Genomic DNA, 13,537 nt, shown 5'->3' on the forward strand with positions numbered 1-13,537 from the left:
TAAACCAGTTGCCTTAAACTCCAGCAAGCTGGGAAGGAGAAATTTCATGGTTGCAGAAATAAAGTAATTTACTCCATAGTTGGCTTTTATCTTATTTAATTGTTTAGATTAGTATACAAAAGTAAAAACAACAAGGAATCCTTGTGAAAAGATGGGAGTTGCCTTACCGAGTGGGGGTCAGTGCTAACATGGCCAATTCAATTAGGATGGATGTAGCCCATTTCCAACAGTTTTCATGTGCTGTATTTTTATACCTGCCTACTGTATTTTCCACTCCATGCATCTGATGAAGTGGGTTATAGCCCACGAAAGCTTATGCCCAAATAAATTTGCTAGTCTCTAAGGTGCCACAAGGATTCCTCCTTGTTTTTGCTGATACAGACTAACACGGCTACCCTATACAAAAGTCAAAAGTGATGCATCTAGGTGGAGATAGGTCCCTGACTGAAGATAATAAACCTGAAAAATATTAGTAAGTCAGCTGAAAACAAAACTCCTGTTAACTCCTCCCCTGCCCCACCCCCATCCGTCTCCATCAAACTATGTGTGTGCGGATACAAAGACCTAGCACTGGACTGTTCTAGTGTAATTAATGCCCAGTTTTGTCTGCTTGTTAAGTTTTTGAGATGGGATTGGCTATAGTATCATCCATATGCTAATGACGCTTGGCTCTACAGCTTATATTGTCTTGATTTGGCAGAGATGGAGATCTGGACAAAAAGCCATTCTGGCTTATGTTCGGTGTATATATACACAATGGAGGAGATGCTGGCTGGCAGGTGAAAGCATTTTGAGGAACTGTTGAAATCTCACTGCTCTCTCAGTTGAGGACATTTGCCTATCCGTTGGCAAAAGGGTCTACAATCTCAGGCTGTTGATAGACTCCTTTCTACTCAAGATTCCCAGATGGCAAATGTGGCCAGAAATGCCACCTTTCCATCATATGCTAGCTGAAAGACTGCAGTATTGTCGTCTCCATGCCTTTGTCATCTTGAGGTCGCAGTGTGCCCTACCTAGGATTAAGTGTGAAGGCTGCTCAACTCAAAAATGAACACTGGTGCAAAATATGACAGCCCACTCTTTGAGCAGAGTGGATGAGTGGGAACGTGTTATACCTGTGACTTGCATTCTGCAGTGCTTGTTGGTGAAACTTTCAGGTGAAATTCAAGGTTCTCCAAGATCCTAAATGGCTTAGGGCCCAATTTAGAAGAGCCTGCCTCTTCATTCTTTGCCCACCACAAAGTGGGCATTGCACTATGTGCAATGATAAAGTGGGCATTGCACTATGTGCAATGATAAAGCTAACTTGTCCCAAGGGCGAGGCTACAGTGAGCAAGGATAGGGTGTTAAAGATAGCAGAATTGTCTTTGGCCAGAGATATATAAACCTGAGCCTGGTCGCATTCAGACATCCAGCTTTTCATAGGCTTCCTGCTGATTATGTTATTCCGTGCATTTAGCCTCTTGGTAAAGTTTCCATTGTCTTGCCCTTAAAGTAATAGTGCTCCTGGAAGGTGTCTTTCTAGCATGTAGGAAATGTTAGAACATAAGAACGTCCATACTGGGTGAGACCAATGATCCATCTAGCCCAGTATCCTGTCTTCTGACAGTGGCCAATGACAGGTGCTTCAGAGGGAATGAACAGAACAAGTAATGGAGTGATAAAATGTTTTTGCATTTTAACTTAAGGCCCGTGAAGTGCACCCACTACTACTGGGGGCATTCTGCACACAAGATTTTAAAATTTTGCATATTTTATTTGTCAAAATAACAATATAATTACACTGGTTTCAATTATTTTGGTAATTTATTGAAACTACAACACAGTGGATGGAGAATGGGAGTGAGGAGCACTGGAAGAAATCCCCAAACCCCCTTGTCTAATAGTAATGTAGCTAGGTTTGACCCTTTATTTCTAGTTATTAGTCAACATATATGTGCAGCCATGTGCTCCATGTTACATCATAGGCAACTGAAGAGCAAGTGAAGGCTGGGGAATCAAACTCACAATTTATATTGGCTACTTAACATCTCCAGAAAGATCAGTAGCAAACAGTTCATGGAGCACATTTTGATAGGAAATTTTTTCAGTTCAAAAACTTAGACCAGTTCTAATCAATAAAGGACAATAAGCATTTATTACCACTCTGGCAATGTAGAGGAGCCTTAAAACTTTTACACTTGTTTTATACTTCTGGGTGAATTCATAAAGACAATGAGAACAATTCACTAAGCAGACAGGCTGCTACGTTCTGCTCTGCCTGAGGGGACAGAGCCTGCCCCATGCTTATCTCCTCAGAAACACCCTGAAGCCCTGCTCCTCCACTACGAGCATACAGCAATAGTGAGTGAGGGGGACAGAGTGTGTGTCTGTCTGTCTCCCTCATGCATGACTGCACATCTTCCCCCCACGGCGGTGATTTACCTCTCTACAGAACCGACCGACCTGTCTGTGCTGCCAGGGAGGGGCACGTGACTGCTCTTGCAGTTTCCCTTTGCTTCCCCATCAGAAGTCATTTTTCTGTGGAGAAACAAAGAAATCTGCAGGGGACATGAATTCTGCACATGCACAGTGATGGTGTATTCCCCCCGAGTAACCCATACACCATAGCAGTGGGGGCTTTATCAGTGTCTACAGTAGTAATCTAGTACTTTCACCTTGCTCTGAAGTAGTTTCAATAGTTATGATACACACATTGTTGATTATATAGCTCGCTCACTGGCTCCATGAAAGAGAGTGAGATGTTTCAGGCTACCTTAGAGTTCATTTTGGAAGTTGGGAGATTATTAGCTATTGCTCTAATTCTGCAGAGAAATAACACTCTGAAATGTCTTTCCTTTCTATCCCCCAAATCCCAAGTGAAGTCCCATATACCCTTTTCTCAGCAATGGAAACCTTGTAAGTAGACTGGGGTCTCTAAGCTCTGCTGGAAAATATTAAGCAGGTCTCTCTCAAAATATTGGTATAGATAAGCTCCCTCATCCATCTGATATATAACGGTGTTCCTAGGCATACAATCACAGCCTATCTTATTTCCCAAGCCTACAGATTTGTCATAGGAAGGCTTAGTGCACCCCCACAATAATAACACGAAATAAGGCAAGCAAGGAGAACCCTAACATCTTTCTCAGACAAATGACATGACTGAATCCCATAAAAATCAAACTCTATGAGAGAGACCCAAGGTGTGCTTCATCCAATTCAAAATAGTCTTGTATGCCGTGATCTGCTGCTCAACAAGAGGAACTTGGCCTGTCTGCAATTAGCATTGGCAAACAGACATTAGCTATGTGCTATAACAGTGTTGTTCCCTATAGCATTGGTTCCCAAACTTGTTCCGCCGCTTGTGCAGGGAAAGCCCCTGGTGGACCGGGCTGGTTTGTTTACCTGCTGCGTCCGCAGGTTCGGCCGATCGCGGCTCCCGCTGGCCGCGGTTCGCTGCTCCAGGCCAATGGGAGCTGCTGGAAGCGGCGCAGGCCAAGGGATGTACTGGCTGCTGCTTCCTGCAGCTCCCATTGGCCTGGAGCAGTGAACCGCAACCAGTGGGAGCCGCGATCGGTCGAACCTGCGGACGCAGCAGGTAAACAAACCGGCCCGGTCCGCCAGGGGCTTTCCCTGCACAAGCGGCGGAACAAGTTTGGGAACCACTGCCCTATAGACATGGAGTCATTTCAGTGAACTACTGGAAAGTACACTGCAACCTCCACTACCTGATAAATACTATGCTCTTTCACTTAACTCACAAGCCTTACAGCTTGGAAAAAAAATTCTTCGGTATTAGTGTATTATCAAAATTTTATTGTTAACGTGCTGGAGCACCCCATAGTGTCTTTCTGAAGCACCAATGTACAAACTAAATAACCTTATCAGGTATAGGGTCATCTGGGCTTACTGCCTGACCTGAGTTACCCAAAGAAAAATCAAAGACAAATTTTGCAATCCAAGATAAAAGTATAATATGTAGACTGTTTGAAAGATACAAAAATGATGGCCTTAGCAAAACTGTGTTAGTAATTTCACCAACCCCCATATCCTTCTGTAATGCCAAAGCTTAAATTCTGCCACTGCTCTTTCCTGGACCCGAGGGGGGTTCTTGGGATAGTAGAGCTTTCTGCTGCAGCTGGTTGGAATGTTCGCCAATGATCTTGCATTCAGAAAACACTAATTTGGAGTTGGCTTGGTGGTGAAGGTTGGGCTTTTGAAGGTCCAATCAGGTAGTTGGAGCTAGGGTTATGTTTCCTATGGGTAGGGTATTTAGAGCTTGGGTTAGGGTTTCTTTGGGTAGGGTACTTGGAGCTCAGGTTAGGGTTCCTTTGAATAGGGTACTTTGAGCTAGCATTAGAGTTCTTATGAGTAGGTCTCCGTGATCTAACGTTAGGGTTCATATGGGTAAGGTACTTGGTGCTAGGGTTAGGGTTCGGGTTCGTATGGGGGTACTTTGCACTAGCATTGGGGTTCCTATGGGGGGGGGTTTGGCACCAGGGTTAGGGTCCTGTGTATAAGGTACTTAGAACTAGGATTAGGGTTCTTGTGAGCTAGAGTACTTGGACCTAAGGATATGGTTCCTATGAGTCATGTATTTGGAGCTAGGGTTAGGGTTCCCGGGGTAGGGTTGGTGTTCCTATAGGTACAGTACTTGCAGGTAGGGTGGGGTTCCTATAGTTAGGGATCCCCATCCTAAGGCTAGGGTTCCTGTGGGTAGGGTACTTGGTGCTAGGGTTAGGGTTCTTGGGGGTGGTGTGTACTTGGCACTAGGGTTAGGGTTTCTATGGGTAAGGCTCTCTGCCTTGAATTAGTGTTCCTACAGGTAGGGTCCTTGGAGCTTGAGTTAGGTTTCCTGTGGGTAGAGTACGTTGAGCTAAGGATAAAGTTACAATGGGTAGAGTACTTGGAGCTTGAGTTAGGGTTTCTGTGGGTATGGTACTTGGAGTTAGGGCCAGGGTTCCTATCTGTAGTGTACCTGAAGCTAGAATTAGCATTGCAGTTCATAGGGTACTTCCAGCTATAGGTAGGGTTCCAATTGATAGAGTACTTAGAATAGGGTTAGTGTTCCTACAGGTAGGGCACTTGAAGCTAGGGTTATGGTTTCTATGGGTAGGATACTTGGAGCTAGGAATAGGGTTCTTTTACGTCTCTCTGCTCTAAGATTAGGGTATTTTGGTTAAGCTATTTGGAACTAGGGATAGGGTTCCTGTGTTTCTGTGACTTGGAAATAGGATTATCGTTCCTTTGGGTAGGTGATGTGGATTTAGGGTTACGGTTTGTGGGTAGGGCCCTTTGAGCTAGGGTTAGGGTTCCTATTGGTAGGGCTTCCAACCCTAGCATTAGCTTTCCTATATGAAGGGTACTTGTAGGTAGAGTTAGGGTTCCCATGTGTAGGGTGCTTGGAGCTAGGGTTAGGGTTCCTATTAGCAGGGTGCAAGGAGCTGGGGTATGGTTCCTGTCGATAGGATCCGTGGAGCTAGTCTTAGGGTTCCTATATGTTGGGCTCCCCACCCTAGTGTTAGTGTTATAATGCCTAGGGTACTTGTAGAGTTCCTTTGGGTAGCGTGCTTGGACCTAGGGTTAGGGTTCCTGTGGGTAGGTTGCTTGAACCTAGCGTTCAGTAAGGTTAGCACTTATTTTATTCTATGTTATGCCTCAGAAAACTCTTATCTGGATACTTGACCTTCCTTAGCTATGAGATCACAGCCTAATATGTCATTTGAGAGGACTTATGCTAGGTCATTGTTTTTTGAGGCATGCATGTGTAGCTATGAATGCCTTTGTTCTGTGGTGTAGCTTTATTTTTATAGTACCCTACAGCATTGGGTGCTTTACAGACATTTAAGAGGACTAGTCCCTGCCTTGGAGAGATTAGATAAATCTATGGCATGTAGACAAGGGACAAACTAGGGAGAGGAATGCAGACTTTTTTTTCTTATTGTGTGTCTGTGACTTTTCTAAGTCCTTGCCTGCTTGCCCTTATCCCTTAGTCTTTTATATAGATCTTTAATCCTTGTCTCCAACAGTCCCCAGTGTCTCTGTCTCCCCTGATGTATAAACCTTGCTCCTCCACTACCAAAAGAATAGTGAGCAGAGAGTTGGTGTACGTATGCATGGGGAAGGAGGTGGGGAGTGGGTAGGTACACACATCAGAGGCAATTCGGAGGAGAAAGTGCAGTGGATTCCTCTCCCCCTGCCCCCCTTGTTTTGTTCCCCCTCCAATAAGTTTTTGAGGAACAGACTAGTGGAAATAGTGATTTAATTGAGGGGCCCAAATCTGGAAGGAAGCTGGGGGAAATGCTTCTTAAATGACTTCATTGACTTGTTTCCCGACATTCTTATTGCATGTGTACATGTGTGAGAGAGCGAGCTAGCTAGCTTTTCATAGACCAACACTGCCCAGCTCCCTAGTGATTCATAGGGTGAAGGGTTTCATGCTTCCCAAGAAAGATTCCCTGGACAATTTCTAGGCTGTAGACTGTTGTCTGAGAATCACTGATTTCACTCGTTATATTGTGCTAACTCAAAGGTGGGTATGAAGGGGGATGTAGGACCGGGGAAAGGATTCTGTAGGGTGCACAGAATGGAAAGCATTGTGGGATCTTCCACCCTTCAGGGCTATGGTGGAAACTCTAGAGCAAGAACCTGCTTGCAGTAAGTGGAAAGTGTGTAAGCATGCTTCCTGCACAGTGAAACCTGTGCTAACCGCAACCTCTAAGCAACAGTTACCTGCTCTAACAGCCATGAAGTTTCTGATCTCTTCTATATTAAGTCCTATGTGAAAAGCATCTATCTGTGAAATGTTTGCAGTACCACACTGACTGATTCAGTGGCTCATTGTACACAATGGCCCATGCTAGTGGAAAGGAAGCTGCTCCACCCAGGCCTTAAGATGGTAAACTGGTCATTGCATCATGAAAAAAGAGCAAATAGGAACAGGCAAAGGGGCAAGACCCAAATGTGAAGTGAAAAGAAAAGAAAATTCATCCATGAGCATGAAACTGGAAACTCTGCTATTTTCCTGCTGTCCTAAACAGATCCAGGAGACACAGGCTATTTGTTATGGCTGATCAGAAAACCTTGATGCGGAGGCCAGGGACTTTAAAATGAAAAGCAACGAATGATGAGATCAGTGGAATACTCCGGGCTTTAAAACTGCACAGATGAACATTCTAAAAAGCAGTGGGGAATTATGATTTTAAGGCAGGTGGATGGAGAAAGCTGCCTCTACCACAGGTTGTTTTTGAAGCTGATTCTCTCAGAGACTGTAGTAAATGAGAACAGCTCTCTGGCAGTCTGATTCCATCACGCTGATAATATATGGAACTGGGATAAGATTGCTTGTCTGTTGAGTATATGGACAAGCCATGGAAAAACAAACTAGAAAAGGGCAGAAAAGCTGAGCCAAAGAGCTCCTAGATATTCTGATGTGATAGCACAACTGGAAGGTGAAAGAGAAAAGCTGCTGTTAATTGGGAAAGTTCTGCAACTTTTTAAACATTATGAAACTCTTCAATACCGAATGTACCAGTTATGTGGAGGAGGTCCGATTTAAAAATAGAGGATTCATGCCATAATGGGTGGATTTCTAATTTCCATTCCTTGAAAAATGAGCTACTGAGGCATCATGTATCAAAATTTGTGTTCGGTTTATAGCTATGTAGATATGATTCTTGAAAATATGAAATTGAAAAGGCTTCCTGTGAACAGCAGCACCTGTCTGCAGGAGATAACCATTGCTGGGGGTGATCAAAATGTTTAAATCTTCTACCACTGACATTTAGCATCTTTTGTTTTTCAATGGTGCCCATTTTTAAAATTCATTTCCCTGCCTAATGCTGTACACTGAGCTGCTCCCTGATGAAAATGCTGATGGATGTTCCTATTCAGCAACGTTTCCAATAAGTAGTGCACAGAACTCTACTCTTCCCAATAGTAAAGGGGAAATAGCACTGCAGCCACTTAACTGATGAGGAGCAGTCCGGAATGAAAATTTTGAAGAGGTAGACAACGTGAAAGAAGGCAATCATTCCGTGCGAGAGCCTACACATTTCAGAAATGTCAAGGAAAACCAGTTGTTACAGGGAGAAAATGTAGGAGTTTCTTCACAAAGCAGAAGAGAGCTCTGCTTTGATGTTACTACGTTATAAAACACAGTGGTGCGAGCCACTCTTAAACACACTGCCAGCAATTGAGGATAAATGCTTTTTTCATCAAACTGAAATTTTTCACTTTTATTTCAAGTCATTTGATCCTGTGTGTGTTGAAAGTGTGGTGTGCAGTGAGCTATGGTGTGTATGCTCCTTTTGTTTGTGGTGGTCACTCAAGTGTTATAAAATCTAATTTTGAAAAATATTGTCTATTCTTCCAGCCCTCATGGGGATTTATACATACATACACAGTACTAGACAAGAATAATCTTGTCTCTGACCAAAAGGTGGTTTTGTCAGAACTGTTGAGTGGCCTCCTGTTGCAACAGTCCTAGGAATAAAATCCCACATTGGGTGTGTGGGTGTTCCCCACACCAGTACAAGAGCAATCAGTTGTGCACTTATAAATGTGTGTGCTCACATGTGGGCGCATTGGCAGAGCACATGAATGGTGCCCAGAGGCGAGTTTCATTTGCACAGTTGGGTATGCTACTTGTTGGGAAGGCTGAAGAAAGACTTCAGTGAATGTAGGAGTTGGAGCCATCAGGGAAGAGGGAACAGAAGTGAGTTTGCTGGTATGGTCAGTCCAATGTGGCCATACTATTGTATATGTCAGTTTTACCTCTACATGGTGGGGTTGGGTGAGGAAGTTGATGTGTGTTTTGATTGGAAAATGTATCAGTAGTTAACATTTTCTGACGTTTATTATCAGTGCTTGGATCAAAGTGGAACAGCTGAAGCCTTATCACGCCCACAAAGAGGAAATGATCAAGATTAACAAGGGTAAGCGCTTCCAGCAGGCTGTGGATGCTGTGGAGGAGTTCCTTAAGAAAGCCAAAGGCAAAGACCAGGTGAGTGGTTTTAACTTTGCTTTGTGTGCCAAAGTAAGGCTTGATGTGATCAATAACCAAGCTTCTGTATTACCTTTATTAAAGCTGGTGGCCTCTAGCTTTAAACTTTCCATAGAAGAGTGGTCATGATGGCCATGATACTAGTTAGCACTCACATAGTACTTTCCATCTGCAAAGCACTTAACCAAACATGAATTTCCCCAACCCCATTGTGAAATAGGTAAGCATTATCCCTTTTTTTAGTAATGGGGAAACTGAAGCAGAGAGGCTAATTGACAACACAGTAAATCAGCGCTAAATCTGGGGTTAAAACTTATTCTCCTAAACCTTTGTTTTAGACTACATGATTCCCCAGCGATCCTTCACGTGGCATGTTCTATGAACAAGTTTTTGAAACTGATACATTTGACTTAAATGCTAACTTCAATAATTTCAAACTCAACAGCTTCAAAGAGCTAATTTTTCTTGGACCCGGTGCTGTAATGTGACTTTGAACCATCAGTTTCCTGATAATCAGCACTGGATTCTTGGTATCCCTGGGTTTTTTATGAAAATCACTCGAGTTTCTCTCTTCCAATCTTCTGTTCTATAATCTCTCAGGCGTCTTCCCATAACTCCAGTGAAGAGAAGAACCGGCGTAATTCCAGTGAGGAGAGAGGCAAGCAGTCTGCTGGTGATGAGAAGCGCAAAGCTGGTTTGTCTGAAGGGAAGTTGAAGAAGAGCACAGGAGAAGGAAAGAAGCGAGCATCTTCTGTCTCCTCAGAGCGAGGCTCAAAATCACCTCTGAAAAGAGCACTAGATCAGAGCCCCCGGAAGCGGGGACGGCCCCCCAAAGATGAGAAGGTTTGTGTTGTGCATGTCCTGCCATGACCTGTGGACTTTACTGATTGACTCTAGGGATGGCACTTAGGCTTACAGGCCAAAAGGAAGGGCTCAGTTTTGTACCATTTGTAAAGCTGTTCGTGTCAATTCTTCTGAATCTATTAGCTGACCGATACCCATGACCAGGTTATCGTTGACTGTCTTCTGTGGATTCCTAGCAGGATTAGATAGTCTTTCTTGAATGTCTCCATTCATTTTTTTCTGAGAGATCTTAGAGGGCTGTCTTGTGCGGTTGCACATGGTTCCGTCTTGCCACCCTACCTGCTCAGTGTATGCATGAGGTCCGATTTGAAGATTAGTGAGGAGATGTGAGCTTTAGTGCCTTGAAATGATATCCTGGTGTACATTTCCCCTCCCATCTCATCTGGTTTGTGTGGTTGAATGACTGATACTCTTCCCTCCCTTACTCCCAGTGCTAACAGAGATTGGGGGCTTGGGTCAGGACATCTGATTGAGAGTCACTGAAGAAATGCTTGTGGGTTGAGGAAAGCTATCAGAAGCATTAGTGAGGCTTATTTTAGCTTCTGTGATTGTGGATGTAGTCCCTCTGTTACTGAGATACAATGTAACACCAGGTTTTGTATTCTCAGTTGTTTCTGTGTCTCTGCGGCAGCAACCAAATGTATTTTTGTATCTGTCCTCAGCTAGAAGATTGCAATTTATTTTGATTGTCGCCCTCGCTGCAGTGATCCATGTCTTTGTCACCTCCAAAATGGATTACTATAATGCACGTGCTCTACAAGGGACTGCTGCTGAAAACCATTGAGAAACTTTAGTCCGTGCACAGCATGGCAGTCTGCTTGCTCACTGATTCTTCAAAGGGATCACTTTGTACCTGTGACTCATGTTCTTTGCTGACTTCCAGTTCACTTTGGAGTACAATTCAAGATGTCAGTCTTGATCTGTAAAGCTCTAATGGGATTGGGCCCTAGTTGTCTGAGCAGCAGCCTTTCTCCTTGATAACCCTGCAGTTAAGTTCCAGCTAACACCAGGTAGTAGATGTGAGGGTACTGCTGGCAAATTAGGTTTAGTGATGAGCTATTGACTCTCTCTTTGTCAAACTGAAGAGAGTGGTCAGGAAGAGAATTCCAGTGTCTGTTGAGGCCTATCTGTTTCTCCTTTCTTCTGAGAAGAGGAAAAGGTGGGTGGGTATTGTGGGTTCTGAGCAGTATTGATGCTCCTGGGGGCTATAATTGGTTAATGCAGAATAACTTTTTATTGACTAACTTATTGTACATGTTCCTTGTGCTTCTGGATAGGCAAATGTTAAAAGTTCAGGTATAAATACATGGATTAAAATGCACCTTCAGAATCTTCTGGGGATGAAAGATGCTTTCTTGGATCAGAGCATGATTCCAATCTTGGAGGATGCATGTTGCTGAAGGTTGTATATATGAGATCAGTTGCCAGTCATGAGTTTGATCCTCATTGGCCTGAAGACTTGTCAGTCATCTTGGCATGTGGCATTTGTCACATGCAGAGAATGCAGCTGCAGGAGTCATGCCAGCTGCCAGAAATGAGTTGGAGGGATTTATAAAGTAAGTATTTTATTGGCAAACCTCAGCAGAGGCTGTGGAAAGCTGTTCTTATGACATTGAGCTGATCAACTGGCTAGCAAATGTCTGGTCAGAGACAACAGGCTAACTAAGATGTGAAGTTGATAACGGTATGTGCTTCCAGAGAATAATATGCTGTCTATTAATGCCATCATGGAAATGTACAAGCCCAGGCATAAATTCTGTTATCTGTATTGTGAAAATAATAATTACAAATCTAATATTTTACTTTTCTGGCCAAAAGAAGAAATACTGAACACGCATTTTCTACCTGCATAGGTTGAGTGGCGTGAAATGTTGGCTTCTATGACAGTGTCAGTTCTGTTTCATAACAGACAGAGAATCTTTCTTTATCCTTATTGTTGGGGTGGGAGGGGAGGAGGGAGATAGCTACACTACTTAATGATGAGAGGTGACATTGCTGAGCTGCCAAGAAGCTCACAACCACAGCTGTACTCTTCTTTAAAATATGCTCAATTTTAAACTAAAGCGATTAATATTTTTAAGTTAGGCAAAATCTGGACATCCATAACTTGTCAAGATCCTAAGGGCCACTAACCTGCATTAAACAAAGCAGATTGTAGCCACCCTCGACTGTCCAAACGGCCGTGCCTTTCCCACTAATTACAAATCCCAGCAGGCAGTGCTTCACCTTGGTCTGAGTGGAAGGTCTCCTAGATCTAGATGGAACTTTACATGCTGGGGTCTGAAATGTCCAGAGTAGTGGTCTGTTTCAAAAAGACAGCAGCAACAAGCCAGATTAGGTCCAGGAACCATACTTCGGCCATCTTTGTTCCAAGTAACGTGAGCTGCTGCTTTGTTCCCCAAGTGAAACTGCCAGTGTTTGGACAGTAATGTGCTCTTTCAGGAAGTAGATCTGGGGAGGGAGAGGGTCATGTTTGTCCATTTCTTGACAGCTGAAAAAAAAAAATCCTCCAGGAAAATGAAACCAATCATGCCCCATCTCCCTCCTGAATCCTGGTATGTGCTGTCATAGGGGCCTGCGCAGCTTAATTTGTACATCTTCTGTACACCACATTTGCAAAATGCTGCTATAGAACTTCATAATATACTTCCTCTTTCTTACATGCTTTGCTGAGTAGTGAAGTAGTTGAAACATTGACATGTTAAGTATGATTGTTATTGGAGTTAGCATCTATTGAAATGAAACAAACACCTGAGCTACTGTATTGGGTACTCTGCAAACTGAGGCAGACATTGGTGCTTTGGTTATGCTTGCTTTATGTTGTGAAGGTTTCCTCACTATCTATAGCAGAGACTAATTTTTAAAGAAATGAAAGCTGAGAATCTGGAGAACAATTAAGAAGTCTGTGACAACATCCCCGTGCCCTGATTAGCTCTCTCTCTCTCACACCCCGCCCACCCACTCTGAGGGATGGGCCTCACATTTGGGGAAATGCTGGAGTAGGGGGTGTTCAGTTCTTTCCAACTTTGTTTTCCATTTGTGTAAATATATGCATTCCTCCTAGGTACAGTGGGATTTCTCCTGAAATCATAACTCTGGCAAACTCCCCGTGTCAGTGATTCCTACTCTCCTTCATCTTGCCCACTACTGGACTAGTCTTACACTGACAATGCAATGCATGGTGCAGTGTGACCTTCTTTGGGGAGGGATTTCCCAAAGGCCTGTGAAATGAAAAGTGTTTCATGATGCTCTTCAAAAATTGTCTTGTTTGTATGTCATAAAAGCCAACACTACATGGTCAACCCTTGGGACTCCATCAGTCACAGTCTTTATCACCCTCCTTGTCTCTCCTCAGGACCTCACGATCCCTGAGTCCAGTACAGTGAAGAGAGTGATGACTGGAACAGTGGCAGGATTTAAGTGGCCACCAGGTGTAAGTGAGGTAATTAAACTCTTAGCTTTCTTTGCATCAGAAGTGATTTAGGAGCTAGAGTGACCCTTATAGGAGTGGATATGCTGGGGACAGTGCATTTGAGTCTCACATTTTCCTAGGCTCTAATAATAGTCATAGATCTTTCTTGCTCCTATATGAGGTGGAAAGGACAGCTAGCTTTTTTTATGATACTGAAATGTAACTGAGTCAGCCAGTCAGTGTTCAGGGGAGCTGATGTATAAATGAGCAAGCTT

The 13,537-nt window shown here is 43.5% G+C and overlaps 1 protein-coding gene across 8 annotated transcripts in view; it reads left to right on the forward strand.

Annotated features, from left to right (window-relative positions):
* The window catches only part of GLYR1 (glyoxylate reductase 1 homolog), a 33,172-nt gene that overhangs the window by 6,207 nt on the left and 13,428 nt on the right, over positions 1-13,537 (forward strand). For all 8 annotated transcript variants that reach the window (XM_073362575.2, XM_073362576.2, XM_073362574.2 and 5 more), the window contains 3 exons: positions 8,848-8,986; positions 9,587-9,829; positions 13,206-13,292. In XM_073362575.2, the coding sequence (XP_073218676.1) occupies positions 8,848-8,986; positions 9,587-9,829; positions 13,206-13,292 (469 nt within the window). The remainder of the gene's footprint in view (positions 1-8,847; positions 8,987-9,586; positions 9,830-13,205; positions 13,293-13,537) is intronic.

This window comes from Lepidochelys kempii, chromosome 10, assembly GCF_965140285.1.
Source record: "Lepidochelys kempii isolate rLepKem1 chromosome 10, rLepKem1.hap1, whole genome shotgun sequence".
Taxonomy (NCBI): Eukaryota; Metazoa; Chordata; order Testudines; family Cheloniidae; genus Lepidochelys; species Lepidochelys kempii.